This window comes from Marmota marmota, unplaced genomic scaffold, assembly GCF_001458135.2.
Source record: "Marmota marmota marmota unplaced genomic scaffold, marMar, whole genome shotgun sequence".
Taxonomy (NCBI): Eukaryota; Metazoa; Chordata; class Mammalia; order Rodentia; family Sciuridae; genus Marmota; species Marmota marmota.
The window spans coordinates 47598865-47616005 of record NW_026000037.1 but is presented as its reverse complement, the minus strand read 5'-3'; the positions used below and the strand labels follow the sequence as shown (position 1 = coordinate 47616005).

The following is a 17141-nucleotide window of genomic DNA, read 5'->3' as shown; positions in this document are numbered from 1 at the left end:
CAGGAATGCAGATTCATTGGATTTTTACTAAATGCATGTTCAGAAACTTTGTAACATCTCCACATATGCCAAATATGTATTAGATGGCTTTTAATTGTTTTAAGGGGTAATTTTCTGAAATAAGCATTTTCTGAAACTTCTAATGCAAAATCTAAACCTATGATTTAGTTTTATGGCCATTATGTGGTAGTTGTGTGCTGGTCATGTAAAGGGAATTCCTTAAGCAAATAATTAAGTGAAATAACTTCAGGTATAAGTTATGAGAAAGGCATAATTTATTTGGCGTGGTGATTTTCAGGCAGTCTGTCATGTGTGAGTTCCTGGCTTCCAATCTCTTCTACCTTCAGCCCTTCAGATCCAGTCTGCTCCTCTCTGTCCTATAGTTCACAGGAATCCTGCTGGAAAACATTGAAACCATTCATTTCATTTTTAAAAATGAAAACAAACCCAGAAACCCCCAGAACTCTACTCTGATGACCTTTTGAATGTTAGGTTTTGCTTTGGCATGAAAACACAAATCTTCCTGTCATTTTCACTAATCCTTTCTATTTGGGATTAAAAGAATCCTAAGGCTGCCTCTGTGTCCACAAGGACACTTAAACATTGCTTAACCACCTGGGGTCTCTTTACCCTATCTAGGCGGTCATACTTTGTTACTTTTCCAGAAACCCATTGCTCCCATTTTATTTTTTTTCATATTTCTTATTGGTGAGTTATAATTATACATAATAGTGGGATCCATTGTTACATACTCATACGTGCACATGATACAACAACATAATTTGGCCAATTTAATTCATTTAAGAGCTTTTGTTCCTTTTCTCCTTTGTGTGGGGTGGGGGATGAAAAAGAGAAAAATATTAAAGGTAGATATCATTACAAATGCTTCTTTTAAATGTCCCTTTTCATAATCCAATCAACCTTCCCATTTTTTTTTCCCTTTCCCTAGGCAGAAGCAAAACCAGATTTTCAGGTCTATTTTACTCACTATAATAGGAGCTAGAGTCCAAGGAGTCTGACATGCTTCGGTTTTGTCATTGTGATGGCTTTAGCTCACCCTTTGCTTCACTTAAAAGGTCTTGAAGCAGATCTGAATATTGTGGGAGGGGAAAGTTTAGACAGGTATTTATATGAAGCTTAAATGGGTTTCTTCACATGAAGCAATCACATGTAAAGTAGTATGTTTTGGTAATAACTTCAGTGCATTATCACCTTTGCAAATAATAGAATCTCCTAAGTAATTTACAATTGTCTCTTACAGAAAATGCATCCGAAACATGGATTGGTTTGAGCAGCAATAAAATTCCAGTTTTCTTTGAATGGTCTAATGGCTCCTCAGTCATCTTTACTAATTGGCATGCCCTTGAGCCCCGAATTTTTCCAAATAGAAGCCAACAATGCATCTCAGCAGAGCAATCTGTAAGTTGATTCGTTTTTTTCAATGCACATGTTGCTGGACCTATGTCAAGGACCTCCTATGCCAGGGACTTGGGCCACAGCAGAGACCAAGACACTTACTTCTGTGTCACCTTTATTGTTGGGTGTCGTAAGGCCTGCATAACATATGCAGTCACAATTATACATGTTAATGCAGTGCCTCTGAGTTCCTTTGGGGGAAGGAGAAACAGTGACCTCCTAAATCTTTGTCATAGGTCTGACTCTGCTTAAATCCACCACAGTTCATGCTCCTATAGTAGAAATGTTATTGACTCATTGGTTTTGATATAATTAAGATGACCATTTCCTATTGACTTACAAGAATATTTCACTTAGCTTTTTTATAGAACAGGAGCCAACATTTAGATAGATAGTATTATTTTAAAAGAGTGAGGTAGAATATCCTCTAAGTGGGATATTCTGTAACCCCCTTTGTAACAGCTTATTTCCTTAAGTAGTAGGTATATAAAAATTAACACTTATTTTCATCAAGTAAGCCTTAAAATGAAATACTCGTTATATGTAACAAGTTACCTAATCATGATTAACACCTAAATTTAAATGTGAAAGCCTACGAAACCACTCATTCATCCATCTATCTATCTATCCAACAGTCATTAAGCAACTCTGGTATGCCTGACTATTCTATAATTGGATGGTTTGCTGGAAGATTCCATGGGGAGGGACAGTGCTACTCTTACAGGTGAAAATGTCAGCCCTTGACAGAGTATGCATCTGAAGGTCACGGAAGGGCTCCATATTCCCCTAAAATTCTGTATACCTGAAATACCAACTGAAATTTGAATTGTGTGGTTTTAATCTACAGTTCTGACTTGAATTAAAATAAAAAATCATTTGGGAAATTAAAATTTTAATCTGCTGGCAGATATTATATTATTATTAATGAGTAATCTGAGAACAGCCGTTGGTAGAGCTGGGAGAAGACAGCCTATTATATAAAGAGCTGGGTGATGCTCTGAAAACTTAGTGATGGAGAAGGACTTTGGGGGTTGAACATGAATTTCAATCATGTGAATGTTATCTAGGATGATTCACAGTGGCTTCCAGGTATTTCCCCAGCATCAAGTTTATACATAAAAGCAGCAGAGCCTTTGATTTAACACTTAGAAGTGGTTGGGAAGAGAAAGTGGCACTCTCAATCGATCAGAGGGATGACTCCATCCACGTGGTTCTCAAGGCATGACCTTACACCGGCAACATCACCATCACCTGAAGCCTTTTACAATTACAAATCCTCGGGTCCCACCAGACCCATTGAATGAAATATCTGATCAAGGGCTACAGCCATCAGTGTTTCAGGAGTCCCTCCAGGTGATTCTGTTACACACTAATGATTTTGAACCATTACTCCATCCCATCTTTTTAAAAGAAAATTTGAGAGCAGCTTAATGCAAAGCCAGACTGACCCAGATATCAATCCTAGCTCTAATTTTTTTTACTGACTATAGAACTTTGTGCAAAGCATCAAGCCTAATCTTCAAATTAGAAAAATTTCTACCTGATAGAAACATTGAAATTCATGAAAATCACCCAACATTAGGTCTAGTACACAGCAGCAACCAAGAAATATCAGTTGTATCCTCCTTCCTAACCCGTTTCTAAATTGCGGGCATCAAAACTGTTGCATGCTGGAGAGAGAATGGGGCTTCCCCTCCCTGGAGGGGCTGATGACCCTTTCCTAGGCAGGGTCCTGAAACATGGCCCCACTGGAAACACTTGCTATTAATCAGATATTGGGTCATAATAAGGGGTATTGCCCACAAGCATGAGCATAGAGTGTATTCATTCATCATAACATTTTCTCCCATAGGAGGGATATTGGAAAGTCAAAAATTGCGAAGAAACCTATTTTTACATTTGTAAAAAAGCAGGCCATTTTCTTCCTGATGCTGAATCAGGATGTCAAGAGGTAAGTATGGGTAACACTGCAATTTAGGTACAGGGTCTATATAGGTAGAATAATATATCTGCCCTTAATTTAAAGTAAATCTCTGTCTTCCCCACCTTTCCTTTACCTTCCCTCTCTTTGCTCTCCATTCCTCCTCTCCTTCCCACCCCCTCTCTCTCTTTCTTTCTCTCTCTTTCCTGAGTGTGGGCTACTTTTTACAAACCAAACAATTCCCAGATAGAGGCACCTGAAGGATTTACAACCCTGAGAGAGATCGTTGTCTTGCTGTGCTCTTTGACCCAAGACTACTCTTTTTTTCCTTGAGATAAAAAATGTAAATGATCCTGTTATGCCATCTGTACAAACAATGGCTGTGGCACGATGCCTCCTCTCACCCATGGTTTTCATAGTTCTCAAATGGGATGTCAGAGAGAAAGCGAATGCGTTCCTTGGAGTCACAGTGAACTTCGGCACCCAGCATCTTGCCTTCTTCTTCCCCTTCTGAGACTTAAATATTGGAACAGAATAAAATAATGGAGAGGAAAGCATGCTTGTGATATATTCTTTATTTGGAAATGCAATAATAAAGATACTTTAATATAAGTAACAAAGTATTTTAGATAGTTTAAATAAAAATATGTAATACTTTAGGTTTAAACCTAAAAGGTAGAAAATTATCTCTTTAAAATTTCTTGACTATTTACTGCCCTGAGATAAAATTGCATTTAAAAATCGACCTCTCAGTGTCCTCAGAATATGGACCCATGTTCTCTCTCCTTCCCCCTGCTCCCTCCCTCTTTTTCATCGGAAATTTTCATGCTACGTGTTATTCTCAAAAATTTCCCAGGGGCTGGGGCTGTAGCTCAGTGGTAAAGTGCTTGTCTCGAATGTGTGAGGTACTGGATTCGATCCTCAGCACCACATAAAAATAAATAAAGATACTGTAAGTTCATCTACAACTAAATAAATATTTTTTTAAAATTCCCAGACTGATTTTTATGTAACTCCACTTTAAATCTTTTCTTCTTTAATCCAGTTATTTATGTTCAAACTAAACAGTGATCCATCTCTGCAAAAACTGTGTTCCATTTGTTAATGAATGCTTATATAAACTACATCTTCAAACTCCAGATGGATAATATATGTGCCATAGCTGACATGTCACCAAACAGTTTATCTAAGGGCTCCAGTTCCTGAATTAGTTATAGCTGACCACTGACCTAATCTCTATCTTATGTGGCTCTCCAGGCAACTCCACATGTTTTATTTTTGCTGAATGAGCAATCAACTTCTTATACAAAAAAGCAGAGTGCTCTATATGAACTTTACTGCTTCCCTTTTCTGTCTAGAATTACCAGTATTTCAAGATTCTGAGTTTAGGGCTAGTTCTTTTGTTGTATGAAAAAATTCCTGATAATTTTTTGCTTTACATCAGCCTCTGAGTATGGTTTCCAATGATTCCTTTCTTTTAGCCATTTGTTTTAATGGAACTCTCTAAATAGTGTCCCCTTGCAACATGAATTTACAAAATCAGTCTTATTCAAAGCCAAAAAAACAAAGTGATTTATTTTTTTCCTCTGAGTCACTTTTTGGGGATTGGACAATATAAGCAAGTGCTTCAACATTATTACCCTCATCCCTTCATTTAGAAATGAAGTGGCAGCTAGAGTATACAAAGGGTGACTCTCCTGTCACTCTCCACTCTTCCATTATGTGGACAAGGGCTTGCAGTGCAGAGGTTTTGTTCTCCTGGTTACTACTCAGCTACTTCTTTTTACCCTCCCTTTTCTTGAGGCTGTTCAGTTCTTGGATTTTTGTTTTGCTAAGCTGCCCATGATCCAAAAACTGCTAATAAAGAAGGAATAGTTGGTTAGAAAGGTCAAATTGTCAGCCTCCCTCCACCTGTCCTTCCAGGAACAAAAGCAGTCTAACCTCCCTGCCCCTGGCCCACAGAGTGCTCACAGGGGTCTCTCTGGAGCTGTCAGTTACACAGAGAGGATCAGGAGTGAGGTAGAGGGGAGTGAGTTCAGAGCAGACCCTGAACGGCTGGATGTGGGAGCCATGTGAACCACATCATTTCATGAAATGTTTTGAACCAAAATATCAGATTTCTAAATTAAGGTTTTCTTTAATTGACAAGACTGAGACCTTTCCAAGAAATATTCTAGAAAGCATTTTATGCCTCATCAAAAGCAGGTAAGCATTGCCATGGCACAAAATGAAAGGTATTTTAAAACTGGTGAATAAGTAAAAAGAAAAAAAAAGGCACATTTAAGCAATGTGGTTTAATAATACTGAAACAAAAAGACCTAAGATAATTCAGTTGAAATATAATGAATGTGTGACTCCTGTATCGTGTGATTTTAAAGAACAGAGTGACCCTAACTTGCTCCTAGGGCTAAGCCATAGAGCAACATATTTGTCATTTTTGTCTGAGTGTTAAAATTAGCTTTCTTCCTCTCTAAAAGGCCAGCCAGTTAATTTAGGAATATAATCTTTGTCATATATATGTGTATATATTTTTTGGCCATTCTCTATTTGGAAGTATCATGATTGAACTAAGACCATCCTCAATTGCACCAGAATTGGGTTCCAGGCTCAGCTGGTCCACTGGTTGGTGATTTTATTTAAGTCCCTAAGCTCAAAGAGATAACATGAAACAATCAATATGAAAGAAAGTTGAAAAAAAAAGACTCCAATATTATCTAGACACTTTTCTTCTTTGCTCATACTGATTTCCTGGCTCTACTCTAAGATCTCTGCCTGCACTGATTCTTTTTTATTCACAATAGCCTGATGAATATTACACTATACCATTTTACAGATGAGAAAAGTAGATGCAGAGACATTATACTTATTGAAATTCATTCAATATTAATAGATAAAAGTCACACTGTGGTTGGATCCAGAGTTGGTGGTCTTTTGTTTGCTATGTTTTCCCCCTTTATTTTCATTTGTGTCAAATTTTTTGCATTTTTAAGTTAATTAAAATTTCTAGTTTGTTCAGATAATTTTAAAAGTGTCGAAGTGGCTATAGCTATTGGAACCACCAGATAGGAGAAATATAGACAGAATTCAAAGAGATTTGAGTGAGTCCGAGAAAAAAGTTATATATATGAGAAGATGCAAAAAAAGACCTATTGGTATTTAATTAAAATAAAACACACTGTTAATTTCCCCTTTTCTTGTTTAAGGGATGGGAGAGACATGGTAGATTCTGTTACAAAATTGACACAGTCCTTCGCACCTTTGACCAGGCTTCCAGCGGTTACTACTGTCCTCCTGCACTTGTGACCATTACAAACAGGTAAAATTAAAATTTTCTAGCAGAAACATTACTATTCTTTGATGTGAGGGCTCTTGGGATGATAAAATCTAACCATAATCAGAGCTTCTTAAAATGTTTAAGTGTGCTGTAGAGTAGGGTATTCAATTACCTAAAGCATTTGTGGAGGTGAATTTAAATCTTCTGATGTTATTCCTAAATTGATTTTTGAATGACAAATAGTAAAATTTAAGATGACTTGTACTTTCCACAAAGATTTATTAATTACTAGCTTTGCTAATATATTCGGTTGTATTTAGGCTTTTATCTTCTAACTGCTTGTCATGGAAAACAAATATTTACCAAGTATTTTTTAAACACAATATGTGTAAACTGCATGGGGTCTTTCTTTAGCAGAAAAGGAAGTGTAGTGAAAATGTGGAGGGTATTCAAATACCTCCCCATTGCTGCTTAGGTCTATTTTGTTTAGACTTAGACTTCTTTGTGCACAGATGTCTTCCGGATCCTGCAGAGGGTTGTGCCTTTTTACTCTTCATATAATTTGCAGCATGCTATACTGGGGATAAAAAGTGCCATAACAAAGGTGACCTCCTGTCACAATCAATGTCAAGGACAGTGAGGGCTGGAAGGCCAGTTTCTCCATGCCTAAAACAGAAGCAGCAGGATAGAACTCTTCAGTGGTTCCACAGGAAAGACACCTGCAAAACAAGTCTCTTGCTTTTGTGCCAAGGCCATTACCTTTGAAAATATCCACTGAAAACTGCATGTGGTGATACATACCTGTAATCCCAGCTACTTGGGAGATTGAGGCTGTAAGATTACTTGAACAAGACCAATCTGAGCAATGTAGTGGGAAATCTGTATGAAAAAAAAATCCACTGACTGCTAGGAAATAGGAGAACTGCTTTGGTTTTGTCTAGAGACTCTTCATGCATCTGTCTACTTTGTAGAGAGACCTTGTATGCTTTCTCTGTTCTCCCTTGATTTGGAAGTCAACATTCTTAGTCACCAGTGTTTTTTCTCTTCTCTCACCCTCTTTCTTTCCTCACTCCCTCCATCTGTCCTGAAATCTTTTCCAGTATATACTCCAAAAAATGCACAGGAATGTGCATGCATGTGTGCAGATAAATGGATTAATACACTGGGGAATGGGTTGACATCGAGTGGCAGACTAAATGACCTTCTTTAGGGTATAATGCTACCTTTGATGTATCTCAGCATTAGTTTTAGTTCTGCCTTTCCCCCTCCCAGGTATAGATACCAGGCAGAAGGAAGCCTTTATCCCCCCAACTTGCTAGGCAGCTTCCACAAGCACCTTGGATCAGAAGTCCCTAGTCAGCAAGCCAACACTGGACATTACAGGAGCTTGACCAATGAAATCAGGGTCCTCTGTTTATTATAGTTGAATTGTTCTGTATTGAAGAAAATAAGTATAATTGTTTCATCTATTTTTATGTCTCATTCTTCCTTTTCTTTTTTAAATTTTTGTTTGCTTAATGTTCATTGAGGTCCTGTCACATACCAGGCATGCTGTTAATTACTTTTTATATGTTATCTGACCATGCAAAAAATTAATAGTCAAGAGTTTATTTAAAAAGTATTTATTGAATGCCAATATAATGCACCCTATTAAACAACAACAAGATCCCTAAAAACAAATGCCAAATGTTTTCTTTGATATAAGGAGAGTAACTAAGAACAGAGTTGGGAGGAAGAGCATGAGAAGAAGATTAACACTAAACAGGGGTGAGAGGTGGGAGGGAAAAGGAAAGAGAAGGGAAATTGCATGGAAATGGAAGGAGACCCTCATGGTTATACAAAATTACATACAAGAGGAAGTGAGGGGAAAGGGGGGAAAAACAAGGGGGAGAAATGAATTACAGTAGATGGGGTAGAGAGAGAAGATGGGAGGGGAGGGGAGGGGGGATAGTAGAGGATAGGAAAGGCAGCAGAATACAACAGACACTAGTATAGCAATATGTGAAACAGTGGATGTGTAACCGATGTGATGCTGCAATCTGTATACGGGGTAAAAATGGGAGTTCATAACCCACTTGAATCAAAGTGTGAAATATGATATGTCAAGAACTATGTAATGTTTTGAACAACCAACAATAAAAATTAAAGGAAAAAAAAAAGAAAAAAGTGAAAGTCTACACTAAAAAAAAACCAACAACAACAAGATATTAGATAGGTAGGTAGGTAGATCGATGGATTGATCGATCGATAGATAAATAACATAATTGTCCAGTGCCTTTTGCAATACAGCAGCTGACGAAAGAGAACACAGACATGTGGAACAAATGAAGAAGATGGAGTAACAGGACAAAGTGATGAACTCAAAGTCACATTATAGATTGTTCACAGTGCCAAAGTGACCCTAGCTAGGGCAGAAATCAGCCTTAGGGTTCAGATGCTTCATATTCTACCAATGCTTTGGGGACCTCATACAGATGATGAAAAGTGTCTGGGGGAAAAATCTGTTTTGTTTCCCCAAAACTGGATACAAGTGTATGTTGTGAACATGATTTTTTCCTTTGCTTAACTACATTCAGTAGCCCACACTCATGTGTGTTCCAACTCTGAAGCAAAACTACGGCAGAGGTAAATTTGGTTTTAATCCCTATTTCAGCTACCTAGGCCTGTCCAAGTTGCCTTGTACTGACCACCAGCCCGGTTGCTAACCACACCTGCAGGACCACCTCTGAGCAAATGTAGCCCTTCCAGGTCAGTTAGCAATAAGTGCACTACATGGCAAGACCACATCCAAAGCAGGATGTTGGAAAAAGGAAGAACGCTGGGCTCTTGGTCTTTATCCATTCAGACCGCATGAGGCAATAAACTGCTCTTTGAGTAACACACATGTTGGAATGTTCTCCAGCAGTATCTTCTGTCTGAGAAGGCTGGACGGTAGATGGAAAGCCTCCTCAGACCCGGGGGCATCCACTAGCCTTGGTAATCATTTTCTTCCATTACTGATTTCCTGTTTGAGTTAAGACACTGCTGTCACTCTTCAGCACCCAGGCTTGTAGTTGCTAATTGATTTTCCACTCTTCTGCACAATTGAGTGACAGGTTTGATGGGCACAATTAGAACCACCTGCTACAAATTACTTATTTCTTTTGTTATCCAGCAACCACTCTTGCTCTAGGACTTTTTAACACTTTGTGGAATAGAGAAAGTCAGAAAAACAGACCCTTATTACTAAGTAACAGATTTTTATTTACTGGTGTACTATTACAAAACCTTTTCAGGCCCAGTGACTTTGCTGCTAATCAGAGCAGGAATGCAAAACTCCAATTCCAAAGTTACCATAGATAATTGTCTAGGTGCTTGTATGTTGAAATCTTGATCAATTGGCTATGGAATATTTAGCAAAAAAATAATACAAATGATATTTGATTTTGTGAAGCTTGCCCAGAGAGAAAAATCCTGCAATGTCTCACTTTTTTCTGTTTAAATATGCATTATACTCAAGTATTTTTAAAGTTTTGCCATTTTCCTGCAACTGCCATATCCAAAACACCCTGGCAGTTAACTTTTGTGTGTTGGGGGGGGTAAAATATACATAGCATAAAATTTACCATATAAACCATTTTAAGTGTATCATTCAATGGCGTTAAGTGCATTCACATTGTGGTACAGCTACCACCATCTCCATCTCCAGAGTTTTTTCATCATCTCATATTGAAACTCTGTACTCATTAAAAAAAAAAAACTCCCATTTCCCCCTTACCACCAACTCCTGACAACTACTGTTCTATTTTCTGTCGCAGTAAGTTTGACCACTCTAGATTCCTCATGTAAGTGAAATTATAGAGCATTTTTCCTTTTGACTCTGGCTCATTTTACTTAGAATAATGCCATCATGGTTTACACATGTTGCAGCATACATCAGAATTTCCTTTGTTTTTAAGGGTAAGGTAGCCTGATATGTATATACCACATTTTGTTGACCCATTTGTCCATCAGTAATTATTTGGGTTGCTTTCACCTTTTGACAATTATAAATAATGCTACCTTGAACATGAATATATAAATTCAAGTTCCTGCTTTTACTCAGAAATAAAATCCCCAGGTCATATGATAATTCCATTTTTAATTTTTTGAGGAAGTGCCATACTGTTTTCCATAGTGGCAGCACCATTTTACACTCCCACCAGGGTACAAGTGGATGCACAGAGTTCCAAAGTCACCACACTCTGGCCAATTTGTTATTCTCTGGTTGTTTTGTTGCATTTGATAATAGCCATGCTACTAGATATGACATGGTATTTCATGGAGGCTTTGATTGCATTTCCCTGAATGAGCATCATTTCAATATTGGCCATCCGTATATCTTATTTAGAGACACTCCTATTCATATATTTTGCTCATTTCTTAATTGGGGTGTTTGTTTTTCTGTCATTTAACTATAGAAGTCATTTATATATTCTGTATATTAATCCTATATCAGATATATATTTGAAAATATTTTCTCCCATTCTGTAGGTTGCCTTCTCACTCTATAGTGCTTTTAACGCACAAAAGTTTTTCATTTTGATGAAGCCAAATTTGTCCATATCTTATTTTATTTTCTACACTTTTGATGTCATTTCCAAGATATAATTGCCATATACTGTCGGGAACCGCTCTGGAAATACACACCCTTAAGTCCGAAGCAAGAGATACTGAGCATTGTTGTGCCCCGCAATAACTTTACCTCCACTTGGATAATGAGGCGTGGCTCCAGGAGTGGGCGTTACCCAGTGGGGTTGAGTTACACTCACCTGTTCCTTTGTAATCCTACCCCTTGCCTCGTTTGGACTGCTTCTCCCCAATAAAATAGGGTTCCAGGCATGCTCATTCTCTTTCATGCCTCACTTGCCTCTTTTGTGGGATCTGGGTCAGAGGAGATGTCAAAGAACCCAAAGAAAAAGGTATCTCTCTGTCTCTGTGTGATTATTTCATGCCAGCCCAGTTCACCTGGAGTGACCCTGACTGGTTTAGTCGTGTGTCACAACAATATACAATATCACAAAATTTTTCCCTACATTTTCTTCTAAGAGTTTTAAATTTTTAGGTTTTATGTTTAAGTTTTTAATTAACTTTGAGTTCTTTTTTTTTAATGGTATAGGAATCCAATTCATTCTTTTGCAAATGTACATCCAGTTTTCCCAACACCATTTATTGAAAAGACTGACCTTCTCCATGAATAGTCTTGAACCCTTGTTGAAAATCATGTGACCATATATGCAAGAGTTTTCTCTGGGCTTTCTGTCCATTGATCTATATGTCAGTACCACAGTTTTGATTACTGAACTTAGTAGTATGTTTTTTAAAAATATAGTATAGACTTTATTTGGATTCTAATTGTAATAAGTTTTGAAATCAAAAAGTGTGAGACCTCCAACTTTGTTCTTTTTTATTCTTTCAGCTATTCAAGTTCCCTTGAAATTCCATATGAAATTCAGGATTACTTCTATTTCTGAAAAGAAAAATTATACATATATGTGTGTGTGTGTGTGTGTGTGTGTGTGTGTGTGTGTGTAGGATATATATTAATATAATATATATAATCACTGGGATTTTGATAGGGATTATTTTGAATACATAGATCATTTGGGATAATATGGACATAGTAATAATAGTAATCCTTCCAAGCCATGAACATGGGAATGTCTTTCTGTTTATTTGTGTTTTTAATTTCTTTCATCAGCACTTTGCAATTCTCAGTGTACAAGACGTTCTCCTCTTTGGCTGACTTTATTCTTAAGTATGTCATTCTGTCAGGTGCTATCCTAAATGCAATTGTTTTCCTAATTTCCTTTTTTGGACAATCCATTGTTATAGAACACAGCTCACTTTTGTGTGTTGATTTTGTATGCTGTAACTTTGCTGACTTCGTTTATTAGTTCTATTTTTTTAAAGTCACATCTTAGTTATCCACTTTAAAATAAGACAATAAAAAAACTCTCATTAGTAAAAATTAAACACCAAGAATATAGACTAAAAAGTGACAGTGCCCCTTCACCTACTGTCTATTCTCTTCTCTTCCCCAAAAGGAACCACCACTAACAGCTTGGAATTTGTTCTTCTAGGTTTATTTCTTCTGTCTATATTAAGTATGTTTTTTAATTCTACATTTGTTTTCTAATAGTTTTCAAGAAACAATTTTCAAAAATTTAACATTCCTGGTTATTACAGGAGGCCACTAGAAATTTGTGACAACAATGATCATGGTGCGTGTCTCCATCTTAAAACTATTGATAGTCTATTTCCATTCTTCATTTACAAGAAGGAAAAAGAAGCTGATCATTTTTATATTTTTCAACAACAAAGTCTGTTATTTCAAATGGCATAGAAAATGTTGATAATTGTGTAATTGGGAGAAAGCAAATTGCAGTTACTCAGTTCAAAACCAAGTCTTTCCAGTGAAATCTTCAACTTCTCTCTCTCTCTCTCTCTCTCTCTCTCTCTCTCTCTCTCTCTCTGTCTCACACACACACACACACACACACACACAACCACTATTTTTTAAATTTCATTTGCTAACAAGTAAAGCTATACTTTCTATGTGTTACTTTTGTTTTTAATTCATTTTGGATAATACAAACACAATCATTATAGTGCTGCTGTCTGCTACGTGCTGTGTTGTTCATAGACAAGAAACCTTTTTTCCAATTACATGCCAAATTTTTTCCAGTTAACCATCACTGCTAAACTGATGAAGAAACATAATGTTCACTTATATATTAAGTAAAAAGTACCTCCTCTTAAAGTATGTACTTTTAAAGTGCAAAATGCTTATTCTGAAATGAATAAATTTATCAATGCATATTAAAAATATGTTGCTATCTTTAAATTGCGTTTTTAAATGAAAATGCAATGTTTAGCACCGTGAACAATTTTTTTGCAAACATAATGGAACTTCAAGATGTATTTTTCTTGTTTACATTGAAAACACAAGTGATTTCTTAACTTTTTCTAAGGCATTAATTGGAAAAGTCAATTTCTTTCTGATTGCAAGAATTATTCTCCTAGAATATTTGATTTTTTAAGTAGGTGCACATAAGCAAAATATTTTACCACTTTTTTTTAAGATGACAAATAGTTTTTACTTTACTCAGTTCCTAGAGATAGCCTGCTATCCTGGTTCAAATAATAATACAGAAGATTGTACATTATATTTGGTTATTTTTGTTTCCTTAAATCCCAACAACATTTGAATTAAACAAGCTCAGCAAATCAGACAAAAAGACCAGATAATACATAACTCTGGAATGTTCTCTTAAGAATAATTCTAAAACACAGGGTTAGAAAAGCCTCTGAAAGATTATCTTCTATATTACAGTAAGGCAGAGTTTTTTTTACCCTATCAGTGTTTTTGAAATAGTGAGTGGTAAAGAATATAAAATGACCTCTTGCTTCTTCACCAGCTGGAAATTGATACTCGAAGATATTATCCAGATTTAATATCTTCATATTGTTTAGAAAAAAAGAAATTTTTTTAGGTTTTTTTTTTATTGTTTAGAAGAAAGACACATTTGTCACATTTCTTTACCTTTTAAAACTGGATCAAGAAAACCAGAGTCTTGTTTTGACTTGAAGGCTTTAGGATTTAATGTATGAGTATTATATACACTACTTCAAAAAATACACTTGCCAGTTCAAAAAGCCGAAGGTTTCTATTGTTTCAAGCAATGATAAATAAAAATAAAATAACAAATCAAAGGGGACTAAATAAATCTACAACCAACAGGGGACACTAGCAATATGTTGTCATGAATAATGATACCCAAGGCCAAGTTCACAGACAAGGTCATTTCCCTGCATTATCTGATAAATGCCACAGTATAAGGTAATGGAAAAACCAGCAACACCCCCAGACTAAACACCGGCACAACAAGCAGTGCCTGATCATCGCACCCGTGGTGCACAGTACCTTGCTGGCCTCTAACACAGCAATTTCAGGCACCATGTGGGGACAATAACTATGCCATGCTGCCTCGGAGGGATCAGGAATGCAGGCCATATGTTATGACACACAAACCAACAAAGTATAAGGAAAATTATGACAGCATCCAGGCAGCATTCAGCTTGATATACCTTCCTTCTGAAGCACATTTATGTAAGGTTCTGCCCCTGTGTGTAATTACAAAAGAATTTGTCTAACTTCAAATGGGTGTGATTTAGACTGTTAATAAAGTATTTGCAGAAAATATTTACTAAAGCATGAAGAAAACCCATGAGCTCTGCAAAGATGTATACCACAGATGTTTTTAGTCACTAAACATTTCTAGTGGTGTCACTTCAAATTTTACTTCTTTCTGTTCTTCCCCCACCCACCTTATTTCCTTTGTGACACCTTTGTTTTCCAACGATTCCATTGCTTTTACTTCCCTTAGCAAGTTAAGAATGCATGGAAATTTTTTAAATCCAAATAGTATTTTAAAAGTCTAATTTGCTTTCTCATTGTATTCCTGGGTAACTTCATCAGGACTTCATTTCCCATTGACTCAGCAGAGCTGGCCAGAAGTCACCACTGTTGGAAATTTCTTCTAACTTTATATATTTTGAAAATAGATTTCTCAAGACAGTTTCAAATTTAGCTTTAAATTCTTATCAGGTATGCATTGGCGTTTTCTGTGTGAATGTATTCATGTTGGAAAGGAAGAATTGCCACCAATCATTGAACACTAATTCATTCAGCTGTTTGGGGAAAATGCTAGTGGATGTACTGGCTTGTAGTAGCTCCTTCTGCTTGAATTTATCATCAGTGAAAATGCACATTTGAATAAGCCAAGAACTCCATGTGCCTGTGAACAAACTGATTAGGGAGACACACAGTTACTACTCATGTTTTTTTCTCACCAAGCAAGTGTGGTGAGTGGGTGTGTGTGAGCTCTGTAGTGTTAAACGCTCATTCAGAAAAATGTACTATTCTTCCTCCTCTCTCCTGCCAGCCCCTACCTCCCTGCACATTATGGCATGGTGTGTGGTATGTGGTCTAAACACAAAACAGGCCCCATCTTACTCTAAGAAATGTATGGTTCACTACATGGACTTTCCCACCTACACTCTGAAACCAAAGTCAGCCTCTGTTCCTTGAAACAGTTTGTTAACAATTTGAACATGAGATTCTCCCCAAAAGCTCTTATGTTAATGCAGTAGGTGAAATGATTAGATTATGAGGGCTGTAATCTAATCAGGCTATCCTCGTTTGATGAACTAACTGGGTGGTAACTCTAGGAGGATGGGGCATGGCTGGAGGAGGTGGGTCACTAGGGGGCGGAGGTGCTGGAAGGCTTCATTCCCTGTGTCCCTTACCACTCTCTGCTTCCTGGCCACCATGAACAGACTCTATCCATCATGCCTCCATCACACCTCTGCCATGATGTTCTGCCTCACCCTGGAGGCCCAGAGCAATGGTATCGGTCAACCATGAGCTGAACCTCTGAAACCATGAGCCAAAATAAACTTTTATTCCTCTAAGTTATTCTGGCTGTTTATTTTGGTCACAATGATAAAAGGCTGACTAACACACAGTTATAAAAGTCTATAAGAATGAAATTCTCCTCATGTATTTCTGGAAATTACACTGACATTTGGCATTTATTAATAATGTTCAGTGTCTGTGTATTTTCCTGCTCCGTGTTCTAAAGAATTAGCAAGAAATGCTTACTCTGGTGCCATTCTGTGCACTTCATTATGTTTTAATGAGATTTTTTTATTGCCTAGAAACGTAATGTAACCATTTCCTTTTCCCCTTTTCAAGGTTTGAACAGGCTTTTATTACCAGTTTGATCAGTAGTGTGGTGAAAACAAAGGACAGTTATTTTTGGATCGCTCTGCAAGACCAAAATGACACAGGAGAATACACTTGGAAGACCACAGGACAGAAGTCTGAGTTGGTGCAGTACACGCACTGGAACGCACATCAGCCCCGTGAGTAGAGAGGGCTGCAGCACCTACTCTCCCTCACTTTTTCTTCTCTTTTATTGGTTCCAAATCCCTTCCACCCCTTGGTCACCTCTTTTGAGTCTTCCTTAATGTTTTCTTACTGCCAATGTTAACTAAAATGATCACCCGTTTGCAGGAGGTAACATATAGTCAGTTTCTAACATAGAGTCCACATGCAGCTGTATGATTTGGGGAAGTCACTTAATCTCTCCATATGTTTCCTCATTTTTAAGGATAGCAATAGTATCTACATAATTACTCTGAGGACTAAATGAAATATTACACAGTTCCTGCTGCACTGTAAATCATAAATACTAGCTCTTACTGCAGAGAAAGAATGTGTAGAATTTTTTCTAAAGCTACATAGAATATAATATCATGGTTATCCTGTTAGGATTCCTCACCCATACATTCTAAGATGTGGGGCCTCCTCTGTGCTGGACCAGCCACCAAGGTGAGCACCCTGGAAAATCCCAGGACCCTACAGGAGGGTTTGATTGTTGTCCACACGCTTATATTTCCTCAACATTTATGAGCCAGATTTAACTGTTTAAAAAAGATTCCCTA

At 37.1% G+C, this 17141-nt stretch overlaps 1 protein-coding gene across 1 annotated transcript in view; it reads left to right on the top strand.

Moving 5' to 3' along the window:
• Positions 1-17141, top strand: part of Pla2r1 (phospholipase A2 receptor 1) — a 120645-nt gene that overhangs the window by 40145 nt on the left and 63359 nt on the right. Inside the window, 4 exon segments of the mRNA XM_015479221.2 lie at positions 1262-1419; positions 3269-3367; positions 6541-6653; positions 16390-16559. Coding sequence (XP_015334707.1) covers positions 1262-1419; positions 3269-3367; positions 6541-6653; positions 16390-16559 — 540 coding nt within the window.